Source organism: Phocoena phocoena, chromosome 2, assembly GCF_963924675.1.
Source record: "Phocoena phocoena chromosome 2, mPhoPho1.1, whole genome shotgun sequence".
Taxonomy (NCBI): domain Eukaryota; kingdom Metazoa; phylum Chordata; class Mammalia; order Artiodactyla; family Phocoenidae; genus Phocoena; species Phocoena phocoena.
Genome location: NC_089220.1, coordinates 152449187 through 152473825, shown reverse-complemented (window position 1 = coordinate 152473825; position 24639 = coordinate 152449187). Strand labels below are relative to the sequence as shown.

General features: G+C 47.8%; 1 protein-coding gene across 1 annotated transcript; it reads left to right on the top strand.

Moving 5' to 3' along the window:
- The first annotated feature begins 9369 nt into the window (after positions 1-9369).
- ANKRD16 (ankyrin repeat domain 16) lies at positions 9370-19777 on the top strand. The gene is made up of 7 exons (XM_065872394.1): positions 9370-9689; positions 11580-11800; positions 13321-13363; positions 16351-16459; positions 16953-17114; positions 18227-18305; positions 19333-19777. Exons 1-7 carry the CDS (start codon positions 9370-9372, stop codon positions 19512-19514), a joined length of 1116 nt encoding a protein of 371 aa, XP_065728466.1. The 3' UTR covers positions 19515-19777.
- Positions 19778-24639: the final 4862 nt, after the last annotated feature.

Genomic DNA, 24639 nt, shown 5'->3' with positions numbered 1-24639 from the left:
GTGACTGATTTGCATAAAACATTGAAATAACTTTCAAATTATAAAGATGTCACCTAATGGCAAGACATGAAATATATCAGCAGTCCAATTACAGCCTACTCTGTATTACTGAAAATACCTTTTAAAAAGCCAAGGGACTTCCCTGGTGTCGCAGTGGTTGGGAGTCCGCCTGCCGGTGCGGGGGACATGGGTTCGAGCCCTGGTCCGGTAAGATCCCACATGCCACGAAGCAACTAAGCCCATGCGCCACAACTACTGAGCCCGCGCACCTAGAGCCTGTGCTCCGCAGCAGGAGAGGCCACCGCAATGAGAAGCCTGTGCAATGCAACGAAGAGTAGCCCCCGCTCGCCGCAACTAGGGAAAGCCGGCACACAGCGGCAAAGACCCAATGCAGCAAAAAATAAATTAATTAATTAAAAAAAAAAAAGCCAAGTCATATATCTTAATTACTTATTATGAACAGAAAACATCCCCTCCACTATAATGGTTTTATAATTATTTTGTTGTTGAACATATTCCTCATACTTACAGAGGCAGAAAAAATGAATGTGCAGTTTTTCTATGTTAAAACAATAAATTTGAAAATTTTCCACATTAAAAAAAAGCTTGAAGTCTGATTATTCTTTTTAAAAATAAGACACGAAAGTTTACCTCTTCTGCTCAAAATTCTTCATATTACAAAGCCAACAACATAATTGCTATTTTGTCTGAATGGGGACCTCTGGGCTGACTGGCAGAAGACATAAGGAAGCTACAATGGGCCTTGCAGAACAGAGTTGGCCCTTGGGATCCGTGAGTTCCACACCTGCGAGTTCCACCAACCGCAGATGAAAAACACCAACACCTGTGGTTGGCTGAATCCGTGGATGTGGGATCCACAGGTCCCTGTCCACAGGGTGGACTCTGAGGGGCCTGAGCCCTCTCAGATTTTGGTGCCATAGGGGGTCCTGGAACGAATTCCCTGCAGAAACCCTGGAACGACTATACTGATGAATACTGGCCCCTAATTCAGGTGCTCCAAACACACTTGGGTCAACTACAGAAGCAGTTTAAGAATTCCAGCCAATAAACCCACTAACCCTGTAGATCCCAGATATGAGACTGATCTCTGCTTTCTCTTCAAACATTCCCAACTGTTTCAAAGCTGGCAAATACAGTGTCCAGAATTAAAACTGGAAATTAAAACTGGAAACAGTCTAGAAAAATTATCAACAGAGAGTATCTTATTTAAAGAAGGTTCCATAGATAAAATCACAAACGAATAAGATTAACAATATCAAACCCTCAAATTCATATGACCCAGGACCTTGGCGCTGGTACAGACCTGCAGGAAGCGTTCTGCTTCCAGAGTCCTGGTACAGCCCAGAGTGGTCCTGCATGAAGCCATCACAGAGCAAAGGCTAGCAGCTGGGGACAGAGGTGCCCACACTGGGCCATCTGGCCTCTGGGTACCAGCACAGCCGCCTACACTGTCCATCTGGAATGGTCCTCACAGCCCTGACTGCTCATCTGGGAGGCAGAGCTAGCACTTTTACGTTCTTACTTTTCTGACTTCAGTGAGAGGTCAGAAACCGAGACTATTCTTTCTGCCTCTCAGGTCTCTGAGAGATGAAGTGCTGTGATTCACTGCATGGGGAGCTGGGGCCCCCGCACCTGTCTCCGGAGTTAACAAGGCACTTAAGTCAAAGGCCGTGTGATGCACTCGGATCCGGAGCCGGGAGACCTCCTCCCTAACAGCCTTGGTTCCCTTCTCATCACAACGAGGACCCTGACAAGCTAACATGTGGAGTTAACACCACAGTCACGTGGTTTGAACCAGACAAGACAGATGAAAGTACCTAGCGACACCCATGCAGAGGCTCACAAAGCCCAGCAGCTCAGAATTACACATGGACCACACCGTGCTGAGTCTCCTAAAAGATGCCTACATTTTAACAGCACCAATGTTCTTGTGAAGTTATTTAAAATTACTACAGTAAAATTCTAACCACCTTCTGTTCTTGTTAATATACTTCTAAACCAGCAGCTCAAATATAACTTTATCAAAATAAAGATGCTCAAATGCTACTTCTTGCTTCCCTGAGTCCCCAAACCTCGTGTTGCTCCTCCATCCTCTGAGCAGTAGGTGCCCTTTGCATCGCTCTCCAAGGGCACTATTAGAAGCTGCTCGCGTTTCTTCAAGAAGCAAACTTAAAGTGGTCGGTGAGGAACGGGCACCGTTAAAGGGATGGAGGGAGATGACAACCAAACTACGTGAGGCCCCAGAGGCCCAGCGGAATCATCTCCAGGCCACAGTGGGTATCTGTACCCTTGGAGACTCTACCACAGTAACTAACAGAAATGTGTCACATCCCTCAGATGCGATGAAAGAAAAACACTGGAAAAGTATGAAAACCATTTGTCAAACAGAATTTTGCTCATTCCCACGCTGCTTTTTCTGTGATGGTCCTCTCACAGAGACGCCTCACCGGACCGCAGGTGCAGGTCCCAGCCTTGCATCTCACTCTGAAGTGGCAACCACCTGGGGTGTGGCCCTCTGTCAATCACCGATCTCTTCACCTTGATGATGATCTGTCCCACCCACCCCCGCCCCCAGTCAGGCACACTGCTGGAGATTAGACTCTCCTCAGCCCTCCTGGAGCAATCATCACTAAACCTGTTTGAGACCACCAGCCCTGAAAAGGCAGGGAACATGTCTCATCAGCTTCTTCCTCAAAGCACTTAGCACGACATTGTGCAAATAACAGTTATTTACTCCAACGCTTATTGAATGAGAAGTACGTGCTATGACTCAATTCTGTTGTAATCCGCCTAGCTTCATTTTGTCATCTTCTTGATTGCAAGACAATTTAAAAAACAAGTCACACAAAGCAGAATGGAGTGCTCCTGGTTTCGTGGTGAAGACTGTCAGTCCCCTTCCTCCTTGGCACATGGCTGGTCCACGCTTCCCCATCGTGCTGGTAGCTGGAGGCCCCACAGAATGTGCGTAGAAGGATGTGCGCCTCTTCCAGGCCTGGCCCATAAAAGCCTCTCCTGCTCCTTCCTCCGTCCTCTGCTCCCATCCAGAGAAGGGAAGGGTGACCCCAGAGAATCTTAGAGGCCAAACATTCGAAAAGGAAGACCCTCCAGCAGGCTGGGTCCTCGGATAACTGCTTTAAAGAGCACCACTCCTCCCGCACAATGCTCACTCACTCACACACACACACACACACACACACACAAAACTGCAACCACCCGAGGCTGTTATGGGATTGAGAAATGAGCTTGGATTCTGAGGTCATTACACGTTTGGATCTGTTTGTTACTGCAGTCACACCTACCCTAACCATTCTAGGATCATTTGAAATTGACACCAAGTCACTTCCCTTCTTCCCCTACATTTGTTAATCATAATTTATACCAAAAGGCTTCCAGGACTTCCCTGGTGGCACAGTGGTTAAGAATCTGCCTGCCAGTGCAGGGGACATGGGTTTGGTCCCGAGTCCGGGAAGATCCCAAATGCCACAGAGCAACTAAGTCTGTATGCCACAACTACTGAGCCTGCGCTCTAGAGCCCGCAAGCCACAACTACTGAGCCCACGTGCCACAGCTACTGAAGCCTGCGCGCCTAGAGCCCGTGCTCCGCAATGAAAAGAAGCCACTGCAAAGAGAAGCCCACACACCACAAAGAGCAGTCCCCGCTCGCCACAACTAGAGAAAAGCCTGTGCACAGCAACGAAGACCCAACACAGCCAAAAATAAATTAAATTAATTAATTAAAACAAACAAACAGGGCTTCCCTGATGGCGCAGTGGTTGGGGGTCCGCCTGCCGATGCAGGGGACGCGGGTTCGTGCTCCGGTCTGGGAGGATCCCACATGCCGCGGAGCGGCTGGGCCCATGGGCCACGGCCGCTGAGCCTGTGCTCCGCAACGGCGCAGGCCACAGCTGTGAGAGGCCCGCATACCGCAAAAAAAACAAAAACAAAAGAAAAAACAAAAGGCCTCCAAAATGTACAGGTTACAGACCTAAATGGACAAGCTGAAGATAGTAAGTGCCTACAATTCCTGGAAGGAAAGATTATTAAAAAACCATTAAAAAAAAAAAATCAAGATAACTCACCAGCACAGGTGCCTGACTGGAGAAACAGCTCATAACGAGAACCCAGCTGGGTGGTTTTGCTAATCTAGAGAAACCCAACCTTGTCCTGTTAGCTCCCCACAAGCCTCCCGCCCTTCTCCGAGGGACTCCGTGCAGATCAAGCGGACACCCTCTTGTTTCTGGTGAGACAGCAAAGGTGCCCACTGCTGGCCCATCGTTAACCAGGAGCAGGTACTTCACACGCCAAACTGTGCCCTGAGAGAACTAAGAGCCCAATCTGAGCAACATGAACGGTGTTGGTCCCCAACTCCAGTGCGACAGAAAGTATTCATTCAACCCAGGCAGCACTCTGTAGTAATAAAACCACCCTGTATGTCTCTGAGAGACCTGCAACAATTATCTGTACAACTATATTTAACATAAGTCATTTATGTACAAATTATTACTATTACTATAGTATGGTTTTTTAAATTTATTTAATTAATTAATTAATTTATTTGGCTGCGTTGGGTCTTCGTTGCTGCTCGCGGGCTTTCTCTAGTTGCGGCGAGCGGGGTCTACTCTTCGTTGCGGTGCACAGGTTTCTCATCGCGGTGGTTTCTCTTGTTGTGGAGCATGAGTTCTAGGCCTGCGGGCTTCAGCAGTTGTGGCTCATGGGCTCTAGAGCGCAGGCTCAGTAGTTGTGGCGCACGGGTTTAGCTGCTCTGCAGCATATGGGATTTTCCCAGAGCAGGGCTCAAACCTGTGTCCCTTGAATTGGGAGGCGGATCCTTAACCACTGCACCACCAGGAGAGTCCCTATAGTATGTTTCATTAAGGTCTTCTTAATCATTGTTTAAGCATGTATTAACATGTCTTCTGCCGCTAGGCTGAAAGCTTTATAGTCTGGTGGGAGGAGCAAGGCACTCGGCCCCAGCACCCAACACTCACTGCTCCATAAATATTAATGAAATGAATGCATTAAAAGAACAAATGCACAACTACAGCACTTCCCTCTGAAGAAGATGAGGTTGTCTTCTTTGGCTTTGAAATCCTACACTCTGTTATAGGTCCAACGTGCTTCACAGCTTTTGGAAGTTCTTTCACGTACTCTCATCTGATCCTTGCACAATCCTGCAATTGTGCCAGGATGACACTGGGGCTCAGGTGATGGAACTTAGGTCTTCTGACTCCTCAAGCCAGAGTTCTTTCTACGGAAGGTAATATTCTCTCTTCCACAACCAGAAACATTCAAAGCAGCTTCTAAAAACCTCAGCTTTAATTTCTCTGTCCCTTTTTAGAAATCACTGTGGAACACCATAACCAAAGATAGCAAGTATTTAGAAAATAGCAAGCATAAGGAAAATATCACAAAATACTGTACACTCAAAATGAAAAAACTTCCAAATATTTTGTCCCCATTAGCTCTACAAGAAGCAAAGGCAGAAAGGAAACACAACATCCAAGTCCTCACTCTCAGTGCAGAGCTGGGTCCCTGCCAGCACTACATCCTGCTTCCCTACAAACCCAAAGGTCCAGGCTCGCAGGCCCAACCTCACTTAGGTCCCCTCACACCCACAAACACCTGCTCCTCCCTTGGAAGAGCACTCACTTATTACAGCAAACAAGGATGGCGAGAGCTTTTCTACGTGTTTCTCGCAAGGAAAAGAAAGAACAGGGGAAGAACGGAAATACAAGAAAATAACCATTACTTACAGACTAGAATTTACAGATTTGAAAGGCTTTTTTCTGTCAATTCAACCCACAACCACTTTTAAGTATCTATGATTTCCCAGATTCATTATAAACACCATGAGGGCTTCCTCTCTTGGCATCTCTGGGGTCAAATGCTATTTGAGACACTGAGGATTCAAAAACAAATGATGTCACCTGTCCATAAGGCAGCTCTCAAAACACACACAAATTACTATACATAAGGCACTATAAGTGCTACACAAATGCACTTATGAAATGAAGAAATGTGACCAGTTAGGAAGGATGAAAAAGGCTTTATGAAGAGTTCAGCCTTGCAAGATGAGTAGGATCGGGGAAGGCAAAAGAAACAGTGTGTGCAGAAACACAGAGAAATAGCACACCAGTGGTATGCCGGTAAGCCGGGTTTCATTAGAACAAGAGGCTCATGGATTGTGGAAAAGGATGGAAAAGAATTTGGAAACACAGAGGATAAATGTCCTTAAATATAATGCCAAGGAATTTGGACTTTATCATGTAGGCAATTCGGCGAATCATCTCGCTTTTCTTAGCAGGGTCAATGACCAACCAAATTTACACATTAGAATGGTAACTCTGGAGGCAGGCAGAGGATGAGTAAACATGCAGACTGTCAAGAAAACAAGGCAGAAAGTCACTTTACCAACCAAGGCAAGAGGTGGTCGAGGCCTAAGGGCAACAGCAGCAAAAATAGGGAGAAGGGGAAAGTGAAGCCTAACAAGTTTTTTTGGACTGGTGAGACTGGAAGAGAAAAAACAAAACAGGTAACTGACGTTTCTAGCCAGAGCTCAATGATCACATCATTAACCACATTAAAGAGTAAAGGAGAAATCGTGTTTTCGTTTTAATCACTTCTTCCGGGAATGAAGGGAAAATGAAAGCTTTCAGTTTTGAAAATGGCTGTTTGTTCTGTTTTAAAATTATCTGTAGCATGCCAGGTTAAGCTCCGGGAGGTAATCTGAGATATGAGACTTGTCCTCAAAACGTCTGTGAGTGACAACTGGAGACATAAGATTCAAGACGCTTTGGTGAGATGCTCTAAGAGCAGCTGATTCCACTGACAGATGGGCAAAGACAGAATTCACATTCAATCTTCGAATAAAATCAGCCTAGGAAGGATAGAGGGGAATGACAAGCAGAGAAAGATGATGACAACAAATCTGAAATTAGAGTTCTAAGTCCAATACCAAGTTTGGTGTTCACACACTCACAGGTCACAAAACATGTCAAATGATCACGACACCGGAACCACGAAACACAACAAAAGATAAAGGAAAGAGGACAGCCAAGCAGCAAATCACAATGCCAATGAAGGCCACATGCGAAATGAGTCACTACAGGGCACACCACAAATTCCAAACACCTGCACAAAAAGGAATGAGCACACCAACTGGGAAACCTTAATAAGACCCTAGTATAGCTCCATCTATTAGCTTACTGTCAAGATCTGTCCGCTCTACACCAAACTTTTGCTCCAGAGAACCACAGGGGCTGTGGACAGGTTAACATACATTGTCATCTAGTTATCTAAAGGGGGACGCAGACCAAAATAAGCTCCTAAAGAAGGCAGCAGGGGCAGAACTGCATGTGGGATACCAGTTAAATAACCAATCATCTGAATTTAAAATACTGTCCTATACTGCAAACGTTTTGTTTTTAAAAGCAAGGAAGCTGGAGGCGTAAGGCAAGAGAAGGTGGAGTCACTGGCAATGAGGATGTGGAGGGGGATTAACAACAAAAAGTGTGAAACTACCAGATACCTCAACTTCCATTTGCACCAACACCAACAGCTGCGCTAAGACCAATGCTTGGCATGTCCTAAAACTTGATGCGCTTCAAAGCACTTTTACACCTTCCATTTTTTTGGAAGTGGCAAAATACAAGGGGACAGTAACTTTGGCAAAGCTGATACTGGACTTGGTTCTATCTCTGATGATTATCCATATTACACTCAGTTAACCAAATTCAATCCGCTCACAAGTAAAATGAGCTTGTTTTCGTACTAGAGGTCTTTTTCATTTTATCTCCCTTAATTTATTTGAGCAGAGTACCAAGCACTAGCAGACCCTCACCAGGGGCTACCACCCTTCCTTCCAGAGGTCTTTATTAGCTGTACTCCCGTGGGAAAATCGCTAACTTCTTTAGGTCTCAATTTCCCCACCTGTCATGATGCCTTCCTTACAGGGTTGTTTGCGGATGAGATAATTAATGTAAAGTGGTTTGTAAACCAGAGTACAATACAAGATGTAAAGCAGAATTGTCTCCAGGCCTGGCAAATAGCAGCTGCTCCCATTTTATCTCTAAAGGAACTGAAAACACCAGAAGGGTTAAATGACGAGCATCCAGTAAGATTGGGTAAAGAACTCAACACCTACCCTCACGTCTCCCGTCACCCCACACAGCTTGCTCAGACCTCAAGTACCCTCCACCCGCTCAAGGCCCTCCCACATCACCTTAATTTTCTTAATACTCAGGTTAGGGGGAGGGCGACTGCAAACGAAAGAGGCAAAAGGATACCATAAAATGACTCGCCCAAGGTCAAAACAGCAGAGCAGAAGGAAAGGAAACGTTGGCTGCCCCCAGCGGAGGCCACGTCTCCGCGACTCCCACACCGCCGAGCAGCGCCGCGCCCCCGCGTCCCAGGGCGCCTCGGCCTCCACGGCGCGCGCCCCGCCGCGCCCCGCCGCGCCCCTCACCGCCGGCCCGCGCCCCTCTGCGTCCGCGCCCGGCCCCCAGTCCCCCGCGGAACCCCTGAGGCGGGACCCGCTGAGGAACCCAAAGGTTCAGTGTCCACACGACTGGGCCCCCCCGCGCCCCCTTCCACGCCGTCGTCCTCACGCACTATGGCGCTCCACACCGGGTGCCCCGCCGCCGCCGCCACCGCCGCCGCCTCCGCCGCCGGGCCAGAGCCGCGCGGACACCCAGTCCCAGCATCCCCCGGGCAGCGCGAGCCCGCGAAGGCCGCGGACTTCCTCCACCAGCTCCGCCCCCGCCGCAGCCCAGGGAAGAGCCCGCCGCCGGCGCTGACGGAATGCGCCCCTGGCCAATTGAAACGCGCGTGCGGAGGGGGCGTGCTTACGGACTTCTGGCGGCCAATCGAAACGCGCACCCGGAGAAGGGGTGGCTACCGCTAGCGGGCCCCGCCCCGTCCGTGCTTCCGCTAGGGCGGAAGAGGCGAGCAGAAACTTTCCCAGAGTTCCTCCGAGCTCGGGAACCCAGTGAGGGGCTGCGGCAGTTGGGGTGGGGCGGGGCCGAGGCTGTGGGCGGGGCATGCTGCGGTGGGCGGGGCTGTGGCCGGGGACGCGCGGGCCCCGCCCCGTCCCCGCAGGTCCGCTCTGCTTGTGACTGGGACCGGCAGCGGCGGTCCCGCGGTTCACCTAATGATTCGCCGGAAAGTGAAGCCAGCGCGGGCGGCAGCCTCCGAGCGTGCGTTCGCGGCGGCCAGCGGGGCGCGTGGTCAGCCGGAGACCTGAGCGCCCGCCCGGGGCCGAGCCGGCAGGGCGAGGCCGGGGGCGTCCGGGGGAAGGGTCGAGGAGGGCCCTTGGGGGGCGGGGGCGGGCCGGGAGCTGAGCCAGGGGCCATGGCAGCGCCCGCGGACCCAAGGCGGCTGTGCCGGCTGGTGCAGGAAGGCCGGCTGTGTGCCCTGCAGGAGGAGCTGCGGGCTGCGGGAGGCGCCGGCTGCGCGGGGCCGGCCAGGGACACCCTCCTGCATTGCGCCGCGCGCCACGGCCGCCGGGAAATCCTGGCCTATCTGGTCGAGGCCTGGGACCTGGACATCGAGGCCGCCAACCGAGACTACAAGCGGCCTCTGCACGAGGCTGCCTCCATGGGCCACCGGGACTGCGTGCGGTATCTGCTAGGCCGAGGGGCCGCGGTCGACTGCCTGAAGAAGGCCGACTGGTAGGTGGCGGAACTTGCGGAGAGACCCTCACCATTCCCCGCAGAATCGTAGATTCCCGCTCCTTGGTCGGCCTCCACGCCATAGCCCCTCAGCCTTACCCTATTGAGCAGAACATTGTTGCTACCCTTATGGGGTTAACTGCTCCGATCTTCTGTTCCAGACTGTCTCCCATGATAGAGCAGAGAACAGTAAAGTACATGATCAGATAGAATATAAGGAAACTACAAATTGTCTATATGTCCTACGTATAGCATGAGCCCCAGGGCGGGATGTTCTTCTAGGAACATGTAGCTAAATGATTACTTCACCACTGACATTGTTTTAACTTTATACTTTGAAATTCGTAGTTATAGGTTCTCAGAAATTTGCAAAGACATGGGAGAAGTCCCATGCACCTTTCTCCCATCTTCCCCCAAAGTTAACATGTTAACAGCCACAGTAAGGTAACAAGAAGAAGGAACCACAATTGCTACAATCAGTATACTTACTCGGATTTCACCAGTTATACGTACACATGTGTGCGTCGGGGGGTGCTCTGTGTGATTTTATCATGTGTAGCCTTGCATGACCACCTCCACAGTCAACGATGCTCACCTGTAACCATCACACAAAGTAATTGCATTGTGTTAGATCCACATCGTTTTTAGTACTATGTCTGTCCACCTCCTTAGAGGTTATGAACATCTGAAGATTCATAACATAATGAAGTTCCTGAATGAATCCACAAGGGATTCCTGATCTGATATAAATAAGGAACACATCAGACAGCCAGATAGCTAAACAAAGTGCATCTTGCCCACTGGCATGGGGGTGCGGGGTGCATAGACCTGGTGACTTTTTGAGGTTTGCACTTGGGCTGTGACTAAAGCACAAAACTGATTTTCTTATGCTTATCCAGTTCTATGGGTAAGGAAACAGGCTTCCCAAACAACCGTTAAAAGGGCACGTTTCATTTGATTGTGTGGTTAGGAAATGCAGTTACAGTGAGACATTTTTGCCTGTTCTCACCTTGCTGGCTTTCTCAAGTCCCTTCCCTGGATTCATTCCCTCTGTGAAGCACTTCTTGAAGATTCCAGCCTTCATTTATCTGGGTGTCTCCCTCTTGATTTCTCATTCACTATCATTACTACATTACCAAAAATAAAAAATCAAAATAGTGTTGGTAATTAAGTAATATCTAAGCAGTCTCAGAGGACAGATCCTGGCTGAGACCCATGTAGTTATGTTGAGCTTCAGCTGGGCCAGCCCCTGGGACAGGAGGTAAACAAGACCTGCCCCTGCTTCCGAGAGTCATAGCAGATGAGAAGGCAGAAGCACAAAATCACTGATGTGGGAGAAGAGGAGTTGATAGTGATGTAGTTCACTGTCCCATAGTTGTGGACACACATCAGTTCAGAACCTTATTGTAATCACGCCGTTTCATTTGCTCCACCAATGTAGGCTCCTTACGGCAAGGCACTTTGTCATCTGCTCTGTTTTAACTCCTTTTCAGAACAGTTTAATTATCGGTTACTGATTGAGGTGAATGGGATAAGTCCAGCAGAGTACCTCTTATGCAAATATTAAGCACAAACTCTCTGTGATTTTGACTAGTTCTGTTCCAATTCAGTGCCATACTAAAAACTAGTTCAGAAACAACTTTGCCTCCTCAGTATTCCTCACCTGTAGGGGCGCCCACATCACAATCATTTTCCCCTTGTTAATTCTCCCAGGGCCCTCACGACAGGCAGAGAAGTTGCCAGCCAAAGCTGTTTTCCTGCTTCCCAGACTCCCGAGTCCTCTAGGTCTTCCGTCTCTGCCAAGGGTGTGCGTTTTTCTGAAGCCCTGGTCGAGTGCTTCTAATGCCTCAGCTGCCCTTCCGTCTGACAGCTTGTCCCGATTGATCTTAGGACTCCTCTGATGATGGCTTGCACAAGGAGGAATCTTGAGGTGGTCCAGGACCTCGTGGAGCATGGCGCCAATCCACTGCTGAAGAACAAAGATGGCTGGAACAGTTTCCACATTGCCAGCCGAGAGGGCGACCCTCTGATCCTCCAGTACCTACTCGCTGTTTGCCCAGCTGCCTGGAAGACAGAGAGCAAGATTGGGAGAACCCCACTGCACACGGCAGGTAGGACCTGGAGCTGTGCAGGATGCCACCCACCAGGGAGCGAGGGGTTGGGGAAATGGCAAGGCATACGAGCAGCTTTGGGGTATTTTGGCACTTAGTTTCTAAAACCAGTGTCACCGGGCCCTTAACATGCTCTTCTTTCTTGTTTTAGGTGACTTTTCACATACATTTGTCTTCTCCTCTCCAGTTAGATGGTAGGCTGGTTCTGTTCCTTACTAAGTCTTTGACCTTGGGCAAGGATCTTAGTCTCTTGAGCAGGTTTCCTCAGCCACAAAATAATAATAATGATGATGCCCGTATCACAAGGTCGTAGGGATTAAGGCACATGCAAGGCCCTCTGTGCAGTGCTCCACACGCAGTGAGCACCGGACAGCTACAGCTGCTATTTCACAACCATTTTGACATTATTATTATTAAAAGCAAAAGGAAAGGGGACTATTTCCTTGTATCTTCAGTAATACCTACTATGGTACTGTCCATTTAAATAAATATAGGTGCTTATAATTAAATACCAGGGCTCAATGGATGTGACTTATCTAGTGACAATGTTGAATATAAATCTGGACTACCATTTTCATTGTTTGGAGTAATTATCCTTAACTCTGAACTGTTTATTTGTAGATTATCTTAGTTGAAAGCAAAAGCACCACGGTATAAGACAAAAGGGGCATTAAGTAGACCAAGAGTCCAGGTCAAGACATTTAGAACATAATCTTTAGCCCTCTGGATACCACATTGAATTAGAATACAGGGCTTTTAGGTTTCTCTGAAATCAATACCTGTGACATGATGTAATTGAGGAGATAGGCACACAGTTATTCTGGCCACAGTTAGGGACTAAAGAATCCTTTATAAAACTTTGCACATGAGTGGAAAAACTTCTCTGCTCGTGAATTGTTTGACGAACTACCCTGCTCTTGTGGAGAAACAGTCAGTGCCCAGTCATTCACACAAAATAGTAGAGAGTAGATAGTCAAAATCTCTTCTTTTTTTTTTTTTTTGGCCACGCCGTGTGGCTTGTGGGATCTCAGTTCCCCGACCAGGGATTGAACCCGGGTTAGAGCAGAGAAAGCTCGCAATCCTAACCACTAGGCCACCAGGGAACTCCCTCGAAATCTTTATTATAGAGGATAGTTATTTCTAGCAGGAGAATTAAATTCCTGGTTATTTTGTCATGGATTACTCTTAAAATGTTTTACATTTCTTGGGAAAAAACTGACTGGTCCTAGGGATTTGTAGCACGAAAGTGAGGAGGCAGGTTTAAGATTGAATGTTTGCCATCAGAGTCTCATAAAGACAAGATAATCAAGTGTGAGCCTTGTACCTGTTAAGTGAAAACATCACTCTTTACCACTCATCGAGCTAAATTTGTCTTTTTCTGGGGCGGTGGCAGTGTACCTAACTTAATACTCTTTCCTGGAAGTTACAGCTAGAGGGATGGGGTACAGAGAGGTGCCAGGAGGGAAGAAGCATTTTATTTTTGTGCTAAAAAGCTCTCATTTTCAACTCTCTCCACCCAGCAATGCATGGCTGTTCAGAGGCAGTAGAGGTGCTTCTTCAGAGGTAAGAACAAAACAGTAGATTAAGGAAAATATTTGCTAATTGACAGTTAATATCAGTGCTGCATAATATCAGAGCTCAGACAAAATGTTCATAAAGAATCTAAGGTACCAAAACAGACATGAACAAAGGACTTAAGCAGATAAAGAAGGTGAAACAAAAATAGCTAACAAACCTGGGGAAACATTGGCCTTTTATCTGTTCATTCAACAGACATTCATATACTCACTCGGCACTCACTGTACCAGGCGCAGGGGCTACCACAGCAACAAAATAATGCACTTTCCCCCCCAACCCGTGGAACTCACAGACGGGCAGGGAAGTTGGACGCTGCCCGCGTCGTGTGAGTCTGATGGGCATTACAGAGAATTGCGAGGTCCCCACAACAGCATGGGACGTGGCCTAGGGGTGAGAGATCTCGGCCCCAGTGACACTGATGCTATGACCTGGAGGAGGCTGAAAATGGGGGCAGGGTGGAGGGGGCATTCCAGGCAGAGGTGACAGTACCGTGAATGCTCAGGGCCGGGGACAAACACAGTGCACAGAAGAGACCAAAAGAAGATAGGCACTTGCTGTGTCCCAAGAGTGACGGGGAGGCTGCAGAGGAAGGGCGATTCAGGACCAGTGGGACACTGGGCACCATCTGAGGGTTCCAGATCTTGTGCTAAGCGTATAAGATACCACTGAATAATAAGAGATTTTCATTTTTCAAAGATCCCCCGGTTGCAAAACAGAATGGATTGGAGGGGGAGCAAGCGTGGGTGCTGTGAACGCAGTCCGGCGGCTGTCGCAGTTGAACAGGAGAGATGGTGGTGGCTGGACCACGATGCTGACTGTAGGGTGAAGAGAAAGGTCTGGAGACACTTGAGAGGTAGAATCACCAGATCTCGGTGAATAAAGGGACAAACGGAATGAGGGAGAAGGACGAGTCCAGGATGATGGCCAGGTGTCTTGTTTAAGCAGCTGGTGCTGTGCTGGTGCCACCTGCCGAGGTAGATGACACCTGGGGAGGAGGGGCAGGCTTGGGGAGAAGCTGGCAGTGTCACTTTCGGGCATGTTGAGTCACATGTACCTGTGAGACACCCAGGCAGAGACATCCAGCGGGCAGTTAGACACAGATTTTAGCCCAGAAGAGAGGTGTGGGCTGAGATACAGGAGTGGGCCTCGTCAACATGGAAGTGACGATTGAATCCATAGGATGGAAGTGGTTACCTAGGAGACGATGAGTGAAGAGGAGGCGGCCTAATGTAGTGCCCCGAAAGCATCACTGTGTAGGGCTTGCCTCCTACGTGTTGGGACTGTATACCTGCAGTCATAAATACTCCTTCCTTCATTCAACAGATGTTTTCTAAGCACCTCCTGTGTGTGTTAAGCACTGGGTGATAAGCAGTTAACACAGTTCTTTCCCTAAGAGCCTGCAGGCTAGTGTGGAGCCAAGTATAGACACACAATCACAGAAATGTCATAAAATTTCAAATGGTGATGATACTACAAAGGGAAAGTCCACAATGCTGTGCGGGAGCAGGGGTCGTCCTGTAGATCTGGGGGAGAAGATGGGCCTCTGAGGTCCTCCTGAAGCTGAGATTTGAAGGATGCCTTGGAGTGGCCAGGTGAAGAATGGCATTAGGATGTTCCAAGCAGAGGGGACCAGCAAGTGCAAAGGCAGCAAAGAGCCTGGCACCCAGGGGAGCAGAAGGAGGTGGGACAGGCAGGACCGTTGAAGGTAGGAACAGAAGAAGATGGGACAGGTGCGAGGTAGGGCCGAGAGGAAGGGGAGACAGGTGTGATCACGAGGAAGGTAGGAACGGAAGAAGGGAGGACTGGGGAGAAGGGAAGACGGGTAGGAATGGAAGGAGGTAGGACCATGAAGCAATATGAACAGAAGAAGGAGGACAGATAGGCTGTGGGACCGGACAGAAGGGGGGGTCACCTTAAGCACAGGGAGGAGGGGCCCCAGGATCCCGGAGAAGTGAGTGGATGCCACATAATCCTGACCATGGGAGGTCATGTTGAGGTTTTAGGCTTTGTCCTTTGTGGTTGGGAAGTAGTTAAAGCTTTTAACCAGGAGAGGCTGTACCCAAATTACATGGTGAAAAGATTACTCTGTTAGTGGTGAGAGCAGAATGGCTGGGCCGGAACCAAAGAGAGAAAAATGGGTAGGAGGCTGTTGCCTGTTGACTTGGTCTTTTTTTTTTTTCTTTTTTCTTTTTCCCGGCTGCATTGGGTCTTGGTTGCTGCACATGGGCTTTTCTCTAGTTGCAGCAAGCAGGGGCTATTCTTAGTTGTGGTGTGAGGGCTTTTTTTTTTTTTTTTAACATCTTTATTGGAGTATAATTGCTTTACAATGGTGTGTTAGTTTCTGCTTTGTAACACAGTGAATCAGCTATACATATACATATATCCCTCTTGCGTGGGCTTCTCATTGCGGTGGCTTCTCTTGTTGTGGAGCATGGGCTCTAGGCGCATGGCTTCAGTAGTTGTGGCACATGGGCTTCAGTAGTTGTGGCACACAGGCTTAGTTGCTCCGTGGCAGGTGGGATCTTCCCAGACCAGGGCTCGCACCCGTGTCCCCTGCCTTGGCAGGCGGATTCCTAACCACTGCGCCACCAGGGAGGTCCCTGTTGACTTGGTCTTAAGGGGTGAAGACAAAGATGGAGACAAGGATACAGTTTTGTTTAATATTTTGGATGTAGAATCGAGAGGTTTTGGTAATAGATTGGCTATGAGGGATGAGGGGTGACTTCAATGTTCTGCATGAGAAGCTGGAGAGATCACGGTCCCTAAAATGTGACAAGAAGCTTAGAGGAGGAGAGGGTTTGCTGGGGAAACCAACCTGCTGTCGAAGAGCTCGGTACACATACTGAGGTGGGGAAGGAGGGCAAGCACTCCAGGTTCTCACGGATCATCTATAAGGCAGGTGGTCAGGAGTCAGCACCATTGGGTTTGAAGCGGTGACTGTTCCCAGCTGTTACTTTGTGTTTGGGCTCTAGGTGCCAGTATGAACCGGACTGCAGAGACAAGTGTGGCCTCACACCCTTCATGGACGCCATCCAGTGTGGACACATCGACGTAGCCAGGCTGCTCCTCGAAAAACACAAGGTATAGAAATGGTTTGGTTTTATCCCTTTAGTTCTTCCTACAAGTTTTAGATCATGGGATAAACAGGAAGCATTGTTGTTCAGATCATGGGTTCAAATCTCAGCTCTGCCACATCCCCCCCTCTGAGGTCCCCTTTACCTCTTTAAGCAGCAGTGTTTCCATTTGTAAAACAGGGTTACTATAACGATTACATAACATAATGTACATAAAGCAGTTAGCAAAATAAGTATTCAATAAGTAGTAGTTGTTTCGTAATAATAATAACAACAGACTCTCCCCAGTAACTCTATTTGTTTGGCACTTTAGCCTACAGCGTTGAATCTTAACCATTCTTTTTGGTTAGAGCATCCTTTGAGAATCTGACAAAAGCTTTGTATGTATCATGTGCCCAGGAAAATGTACGTAGACCACAGAGTTTTGCCAAAATGTCAGAAGTCCATGGACCCAGGTATCTCTGCTCCTTACTTTTGTTCATGTCTCTCCCAACCTCTAGGCTTGCGTTTCTGCTGAGGACTCCCTGGGGGCCCAGGCCATCCACCGGGCAGCAGTCACTGGGCAGAATGAGGCCGTCCAATTCTTGGTCTCTGAGCTTGGCATCAACGTAGATGTGAGAGCAGCCTCCACCCGCCTCACAGCACTTCACTACGCAGCTAAGGTTTGTTTCTTTCCAGAACAGTGTTCCTGCTTCCTGAGGCTTGCCTAACTCTGTTGATGAGTAACCCTGTAGTCGTGGTTCTTTTGCTCGATCTCTATGGAAAAAAGAAATTGCCCATGACATACTCTTAAAATGGTCATGATTCTAAAGCCCTGTGGCCCTTTAAATAGAAACCTGCCTTTATTTGTTTCTGGGTAAAAACTGAGAAGAGCCCTTTACTCCATGTAATGTCTGGGCTCTGTGTTCCCTCCTGCCCTTTTTTGTTTTCAGGAATAATGTTATTTGAAGCCATAAAAATCCATCGTATGAAATTCCTAGTTCCTTATCCTTTTACTGGATTTCAGAAGATTTCTTTAAGTAAGAAAAGGGAATTGCATTTACTGGGCTCTCTGATGTATGAAGTATTGAAGACACACAAAAGTTTTCGCTAGAAAAGTAGCCACTATCTTTAATATTATTGGCCGCCTGCCTTTACTTGTTTTCCTAGCAACAGGAATAAACATTTTTCTGGTGAACTGCACTCCCCTGCCTGTGTTCCCCCTTTGAGAACGTGGGTATACAGTTGAGGGTGGGCTAAGAGCATGGTCTATGGCCACGGGGATAAAAGCGAGTGGGAAGATTGAACCTGCAGCCTTGGTTTCAGTCTCAGCAGGTACTGACAGGCTAACTGGCTGGACAAAGGTATATCGATTGCTTCACAAAGGACAATGCCAGCTGTGATAATAATCCCATCCAGGGGAGGTTACGCTCTTTTCCAGTTTATTTCTCCCCTAAAGATTTAGCAAAGAGTGTGTTTGCTTGGGAGATTTAGAATTGTGCTTTCTGAGTAAATCACAAGATTTATACTCCTTACACTGAGGGAAACCCAACCATAGTGGTCAGTGATTTGGCTACAAAATTGATCATCTGTATTCTAATAACTAAGCGTCACCTACGTCTTCAATGATTTATGCTGAAGTTCGAGAGTAATGTGACGAGCCTTCCTTTGGAAATGAAAATTCAGTTTCAGCAGTCGAGTATTTTGGAAAAAGCACCTAATGTGCATTAGAGTTTGTGTTTAAGGCTTGCTTTTGTTGTCATTACAGTGGTAACACGTTTATTTCAACTCTCAGGAAGGACACATAAGCACAATCCAGACACTCTTGTCCTTGGGTGCCGACATCAACGCCAAGGACGAAAGAAATCGATCAGGTACGACCTCATTTTACACGTGCTTTGAAAATTATTATAGTAAACTGAATGTAAACAATGGACTTCTATGTTAAAATCATCACTTTTAATATTATTCCTCTAGTAGCTCAGCAACTTTTCCTTAAAAAAGCACCTCCTCCATTTGCAAAGCTATAGAACTACTGCTGTTACCATGGTAACGATGATGACTACTACTCCTTACTGCTGCTGGTATTATTGTTGTTGTTTTGATTATTTTAAACCACACAACGTATGTGAAATCAAAGCACTTTCTATCTTAATCCATGATCACACCAGCTCCCCAGGTGTTACATAGATTCTTCATAGGTCTTCTCTCTACGGAATGTATTTTAAAACCTTAACCACTATAATTTTTTAGATTTCGGGCTCAGAAAGATATTTTCAGAGCTAATTCCTTAGACTTGGACTTTAGAATAAACCTTCTCAGTAGCACTCTGTGCACCAGTGTCCATCTTGCAAGGGTTAAGTAGGACCTTGTGATGATTCACAACTCACTCCAGGGCTGCAGAGGAAGGTCACTAAGTCCCAGGACACAAACTTTCTCCTAACGACAGGGGAGCAGGACCCAGGATCATGGCTCACAGCACATCAGAAACCCTCAGCGCCAGTTTCTAACCAGAATGGGAAGATGAGTCAGCAGTTTTTCTTTCTGTTACGTCATTCTTACTCATGGTGATATTTTTACTTACACAGAGAATTCACAAAACTTTGAAAATGTCTTCTGTACTATTTAAAGTCTCCTATTTCTCATTAACTTACTTTGTTGTTTTAGACAAGTCTCTCAAATTCTCTCCAATTGGTTTTGTTACTTTTAAAACCATTTGTGACCAAGTCAGGTTAAAAGGAAAAATGTTTTGATCCAGAATAGGCAAAGTCATAGGGAAGAATATGGAACTATGAAATCTGTGCAGTTGAAAGAGTCAGTGTTTTTATCAGGGGCGTCCTGCTCCCCAGTCAGTACTGCTGTAGCTGGTGCACTGAGCTGGGTGCCTCTGTCCCCACCCAGCCCTGCACCTGGCCTGCACGGGGCAGCACGCGGCCTGCGTCAAGTTCCTCCTGTGCTCTGGGCTCGGGGACTCTCTGGACGTGACGGGCGCCCTGGCTCAGCAGCTCACACGGAGTCCGGATGTCCTTCAGTGCTTCAACCACAGCGCGACAGCTGAGGGCGTTTCCAGAGGAAAACAGTAATCCACATCCTGCTGCTTGAATCTGTTTGCAGATGCAGTGAAATGGGCGAGTAGCCAGTGTTTTCTGCCCTCCCTCTCCTGCACTCCCCGCTTCGGTGGCGGCTTCCCCAGGGATGAGGCGTCTGTCTCCTGGCTGTATGATTGCACACCACACGACCGGAATCTTTCCATAATCTCTGATTCACTTTTTCTGCCCTTCCAGTGGAGTCAGATGATGTTGATGAAGTCGGTGTCTGGAATCCTTAGAGAAGCATGAAAATACAGTGTACATACTGTTACGTATGTGTGTGAAATGTTTTATAATCAAGAGTGTGTGGTGAGGCCATGATAATAATATTTAGAATATAGCAAGTTCCTACTGCCTTGAGAGGTAAAACATAATTGGCCTGTATACTTTCTTCTTTCATGGGCTTTTCATTGGCATTGCAATGGTTTAACTTTTGGCTTCAAAGCCTGGAAGGAAATGCTGGGATCTGTTTACATAGACATTTACAAGGAATGGAAACGTTTCTATAGTCCAAGCACTGCTCCTTGAGCTATAATGTTTTAATCTTGAGGTTATTATTTTTTTAATGACAAGTTCTGTATTGGCTCCCTTTGGATAATAAAGGCATCTCAAAATGCATTGAAGATATTTACAAAGCCTTTCCACGACCTCATTTGAAAAATGGGGTTTGTCCCACAGGTCACATTTCCTGTCCCACCTTCCACCTGCCCACGGAAGCTTGTGGCTGTCCAGAAGTGAAACACTCGACATTGTAACTTTGAAAAATTTTGTAGCAACTTAAACAGATTGAAGAAAGGATGAGTCCTCAGGCATTTGGATTCTTTTCCTGTTTCTTTTCCTTTTCTTCTTTTCTTTATATGCAAATAATAATTATTAGTCCAAGTCAATCTGTTAAAAAAGCATTCTCATCAGTCACAAGCAAGACACAGTCCCCTCGTTCAGTGTCATCTGGTAAGAACTCATCACACACCCTCACCCCCATTCTCAGCATCGTGCCAGGCTGGGCAAATAGTAGGAATGTCCAGTTCTCTGTTATTCCCAGGTGGTGCTGGCTGATTTTTATCCCTAACAACCAGATAAATGTGCTGGTAGAAACACGACTGGGACCTCTGAGTCACACACTGTCTCCATCTGCACCTTCTCCAGCTGCAGTTAACCGTTTCCTGTTGCTCCAGAGATGTCTTCGTGTCCCTGCCTTTGGGTCTGAGGATGGCCTGTTACGTGCATCCCTACTTGCAGGTGGGACAGAAAGACCGGTCTGGGGCTGCCCTTCTCCCCTCAACACACACGTGAAGCAGCTTTTTCTTTGCAGTGACTGCACACAGGTGTGTTCCCACCCGAGCTGTGCCTCTGCCTTACACACTCACCGTGATGATGGTCTGTCGGGTTATGCTTGGTTCTCCAGTACACGGCTCTCCATTGAAAACGCCCCTGTAGCGTGGACAGGGCTGCTGGATGCTGCTGCCAAAGCTACTCGAGAGCCAGAGAGGGCAGTGATGATAGTAACATACATTGTGGCAAAGATAGCGGTGATGATATAATTACAACCTATTACCGCAGTAGTAATATATTGAGAATGCTAATGACAGTGGTGGTGATCATTAGTAGTATTCCCTCACTTCCTAATTATAGGTACTTTTCTCACTTCCTTTGGGTGTTAAAAGTGGGGCCCTTCCCTGGCCACCAGATCTAGAATTTCGTTCCCTCCTTCAACATTTTATATCTTCTTCCCTTAGTTCATGTTTTCTCCATAGCATTTACCACTGTGGAATATACCAGCTGTCTTGAGTTATTTATTTTCTCTGTTGTCTGTCTCCCCCACGAGAATGTAAGCTCCTTGGCCAGGGTTTTTGTGTCTCTTGCTCACTCACTATATATACAGGGCCCAGAACAATGCCTGGCGCATGGTAAGGTTGTAGATCATGAAATAGCCAACGAGTGAACGATAACTTCTGTTTCTTGAGCACTTACTGTGTCCTGGATGCTGTGCTGAGTGCCTTTCCTGGCCAGTCTCGTTCCCTCCCTGGCTCTTACGAGGGGCAGCCCCTCCTAATTATCCTCCATCTCAAGCATCCTTTCTCATCCCGACCTCCTTAGAGAAGAGCCTGTGCTTGGTTCCCAGTTCATGGGCACTGCCGGGCCCTGCCATCCCCTGCCGCCCGGCTTCCTCACTGCTGCTCTTAGGTCACCGGGACCCAATTGCCAAATCAAGTAACGTGCCTTTAGCCCTCATGTTACTGATCCTTTCAGTTCAATTATCAATCACTCCCACCTTCCGGAAGCTCATTTCTTGTCACCTCCGACAACACGCTTCTGGGTTTTCCTTTCTGACCTTCCTTTTCCGTCTCTGTCGTGAGCGCCTCTGTCAGGGCCTATCCCATACATGCTTCTGTCCCCGCTCAGCACTGTCCCTGTGCCGAGTGTGCCTCCACCCATCTCATCCACTCATCTCACTGACCCCTGACCGTTGAGTCCCTCCAGCCCTGGCCCTCTGCTGCCGGCTGTACGTTTTTGCATGGATGTCCCAAGGCTGCCCCACACTCAACTTGCTCAAAACCTAGCCTCCCCCTAAAATAAAAAATTTTTTTTAAAAATTGTAAATCAATTATACCCTAATATAAAGTAAAAAATTGTAAAAAAAAAAAAAACCCAAAAAACCCTAGCCTCCCCCAAACTGTGTACATTCATTCTGTGCCTGCTGTCTGAGCTGTGACACCGCCCTTCATCCCGCCTCCCTGGGTCCCTTCCTTCTACAGGAGGCCCGGCCAGTCTGGTCAGCTCCATCCTTACGGTGACTCCCTGGTTCAGGCTTCGCATCCAGACCGCTGCTGCCACAGCCCAAGTTCTCCTCCTGCGCCCCCTCAGATGCATTCCCCGCACAGCCGTCGGGGCTCTGATGTGACCAAGGGCGCTGACCGCCGATGCTGGCCGCCACCTTCACCAGGGTTCCCAGCGCCTCATCCATGACCCACGTCCAGAGACCGTGGCCGGTCCTTCCGAGAGCGCAGCTGATCCACGTGAGAGGTCAGAGCAGAAGCCGGAAGGGATACAAAGAATTGCTGTCATTTGAAAATAGCTGGGACCCAACACACATTACCAAAAAAAGTTATACAAGAAAGTATTTACAAGACAAAAGTAGAAAAGGGATTGCAACATGGAAAAGAAAGCACAAAGCTCACACTCGGAAAATGAGAGCTCTGCTGTTGCGGGGCGAGGGGAGCAACACTTTATCCAGCCTGCTGTTCCTAGGTCCGCCAGCAGGTGGCGGCACAGAGCAATGTTCCTTTTATTCGCCCAGGCTTTTTTTTTTTTTATAGAGCCCATTGTAAAATATAAAAAAGTAAAGGAGAAAACAAAACCGATCATTCCGCTGCCCTGAAATGACCACCCTTACTTCTTCCTAGTCTTTGTAAATGTACATAGTTGAGATGATGCTGTATGTGCGGTTTACCCCAACTTTACCTCTCAAGCACATCCTAATACTCTTCAGAATTCTGAGACCTTTTACTTTAATGGCTGTCTAATGCCCCATCGTATGACTGTCCACACTTATTCCTTTATGTTGTCATTTTGGGGTTGTTTTGTCTCGTTAAGATGAGATGTAGATGGGACAACCAGTGAAGCTTTGTCAAATTCGACTGAAAGCAGGTTTAGGGAGCGGGTCCTGCGGCAGGTGGGGGAGGGGGACCGGAAGCCTGTGGAGGCCAAGCTCCAGGTGCACAGGAGAGCGGAGGGAGGGCAAGGAGACAGCTTCAGGTGGACCCACACAAACACCTCAACTGACATCGGTATTTAGAGGGAGTGGTGTTGGTGGAACACGTGTGTTACATTTTCTACCATCGCGAATAGCAATGTGAACTTACATTTGACGGTCTGTAGACTTGTTAAAATTGCTTTCATAAGCCGGCAAGGGTGTGGAGGGTTCAAGACCCAGTTTGAAAGAGGGATGTGATGTTCATCGAGAAAAACGAGGTAGAAGTGGGGCCTGGCCTTTGACCTGAGCCATGACAGTAGGATTTGCTTGGCCTGCATGAGGAAGGCCTATGGGAAAGCATTTGTAACATCCCCCAGAAAGGTGATTGACTTTGTAACATGGACAGGCCAAGGGCTTCCTGAGAAGAGCACTGGGGAATATTTACACTCATCAGCCACCCAGGAGCTGCCACAGGGCCTTTTCTGGCCTGAGAACGTCAACCTCAGGGTGAACGCAGACATTTCAGCCAGCCTCGTGGTGTGAGCTAAACCCCTTTTTCCTTCGTCCCCGTCTCTGGAAGACTCAGAGCATACTTAAGGGTGGGTGGCATCCCGGGGGGCACATGAAACAACATGAAAAACACCGCAGAGTGGTGATTACCTCTTGTTCAGGGTTCACTGCTCCAGGCGTTCCTCGCCCGGTTGCCAGGATGGCCTGAGGACCAGTGGTACTGCTGGCAGGATCAGGGCGCCTCTCCAGGCTCTGCAGTTAGCAGAATCCAACTCACATCCAGAAGTGTGGCTGGAAGGGAGCCCAGGAAACGTGGTTTATAATCTTCCTGGTACTGCAGTGTAGGAAATCCCATAAAGAGGAGGTGGCGTTCGAGTCCACACACCCACCACACTCGGTGTTGCTGGAATACCTTAGCAAATCTACCACCTGGGACCTCCACAGCCCCAGGGGCTAGTCACTAATGCCTGTAAAATAATCCCCCCAAAGGAGAATCATTTCAGTGTTCTTTGGACTTCAAAAGTAGCCAAAGAATTCAAGTGACAGCTTATGGCAGAAAATCTTTTTCAGTTATTGAAATTAGGGCATAACTAAGAACATTCAGAACACCACACACACAGTTTAGGTGGTCTTGGTATAACTGGTAGGGGTGGGACAGCAGTGACTGCAAAATGAAAGTAGTTAGCATGTACATGCTCTGTTAGGGGAGACTAAGGGGAAACAGGTGTTCAACCTAGAAAAACATTCTAGTGGATTTCCTATGAAGTCAATGTGTCCTGAGTTTAATTTTGAAACAAATTAAAAAATTGAAATTAATTAATTAATTAAATAAAATCTACCACCTGGGAAAGTGCCTGATTCCCACACACCATCACCAGAGCTGTGCTACCACATTCTTAATTTCTGCTAACTTGA

Excerpts from the sequence above, each read along its gene's own strand:
- ANKRD16 (XM_065872394.1), top strand. The coding sequence starts at position 9,370 with ATGGCAGCGCCCGCGGACCCAAGGCGGCTGTGCCGGCTGGTGCAGGAA. Across the intron at positions 11,801-13,320 it reads AACCCCACTGCACACGGCAG|CAATGCATGGCTGTTCAGAG; the intron begins GTAGGACCTGGA and ends CTCTCCACCCAG. Across the intron at positions 13,364-16,350 it reads GTAGAGGTGCTTCTTCAGAG|GTGCCAGTATGAACCGGACT; the intron begins GTAAGAACAAAA and ends TTTGGGCTCTAG.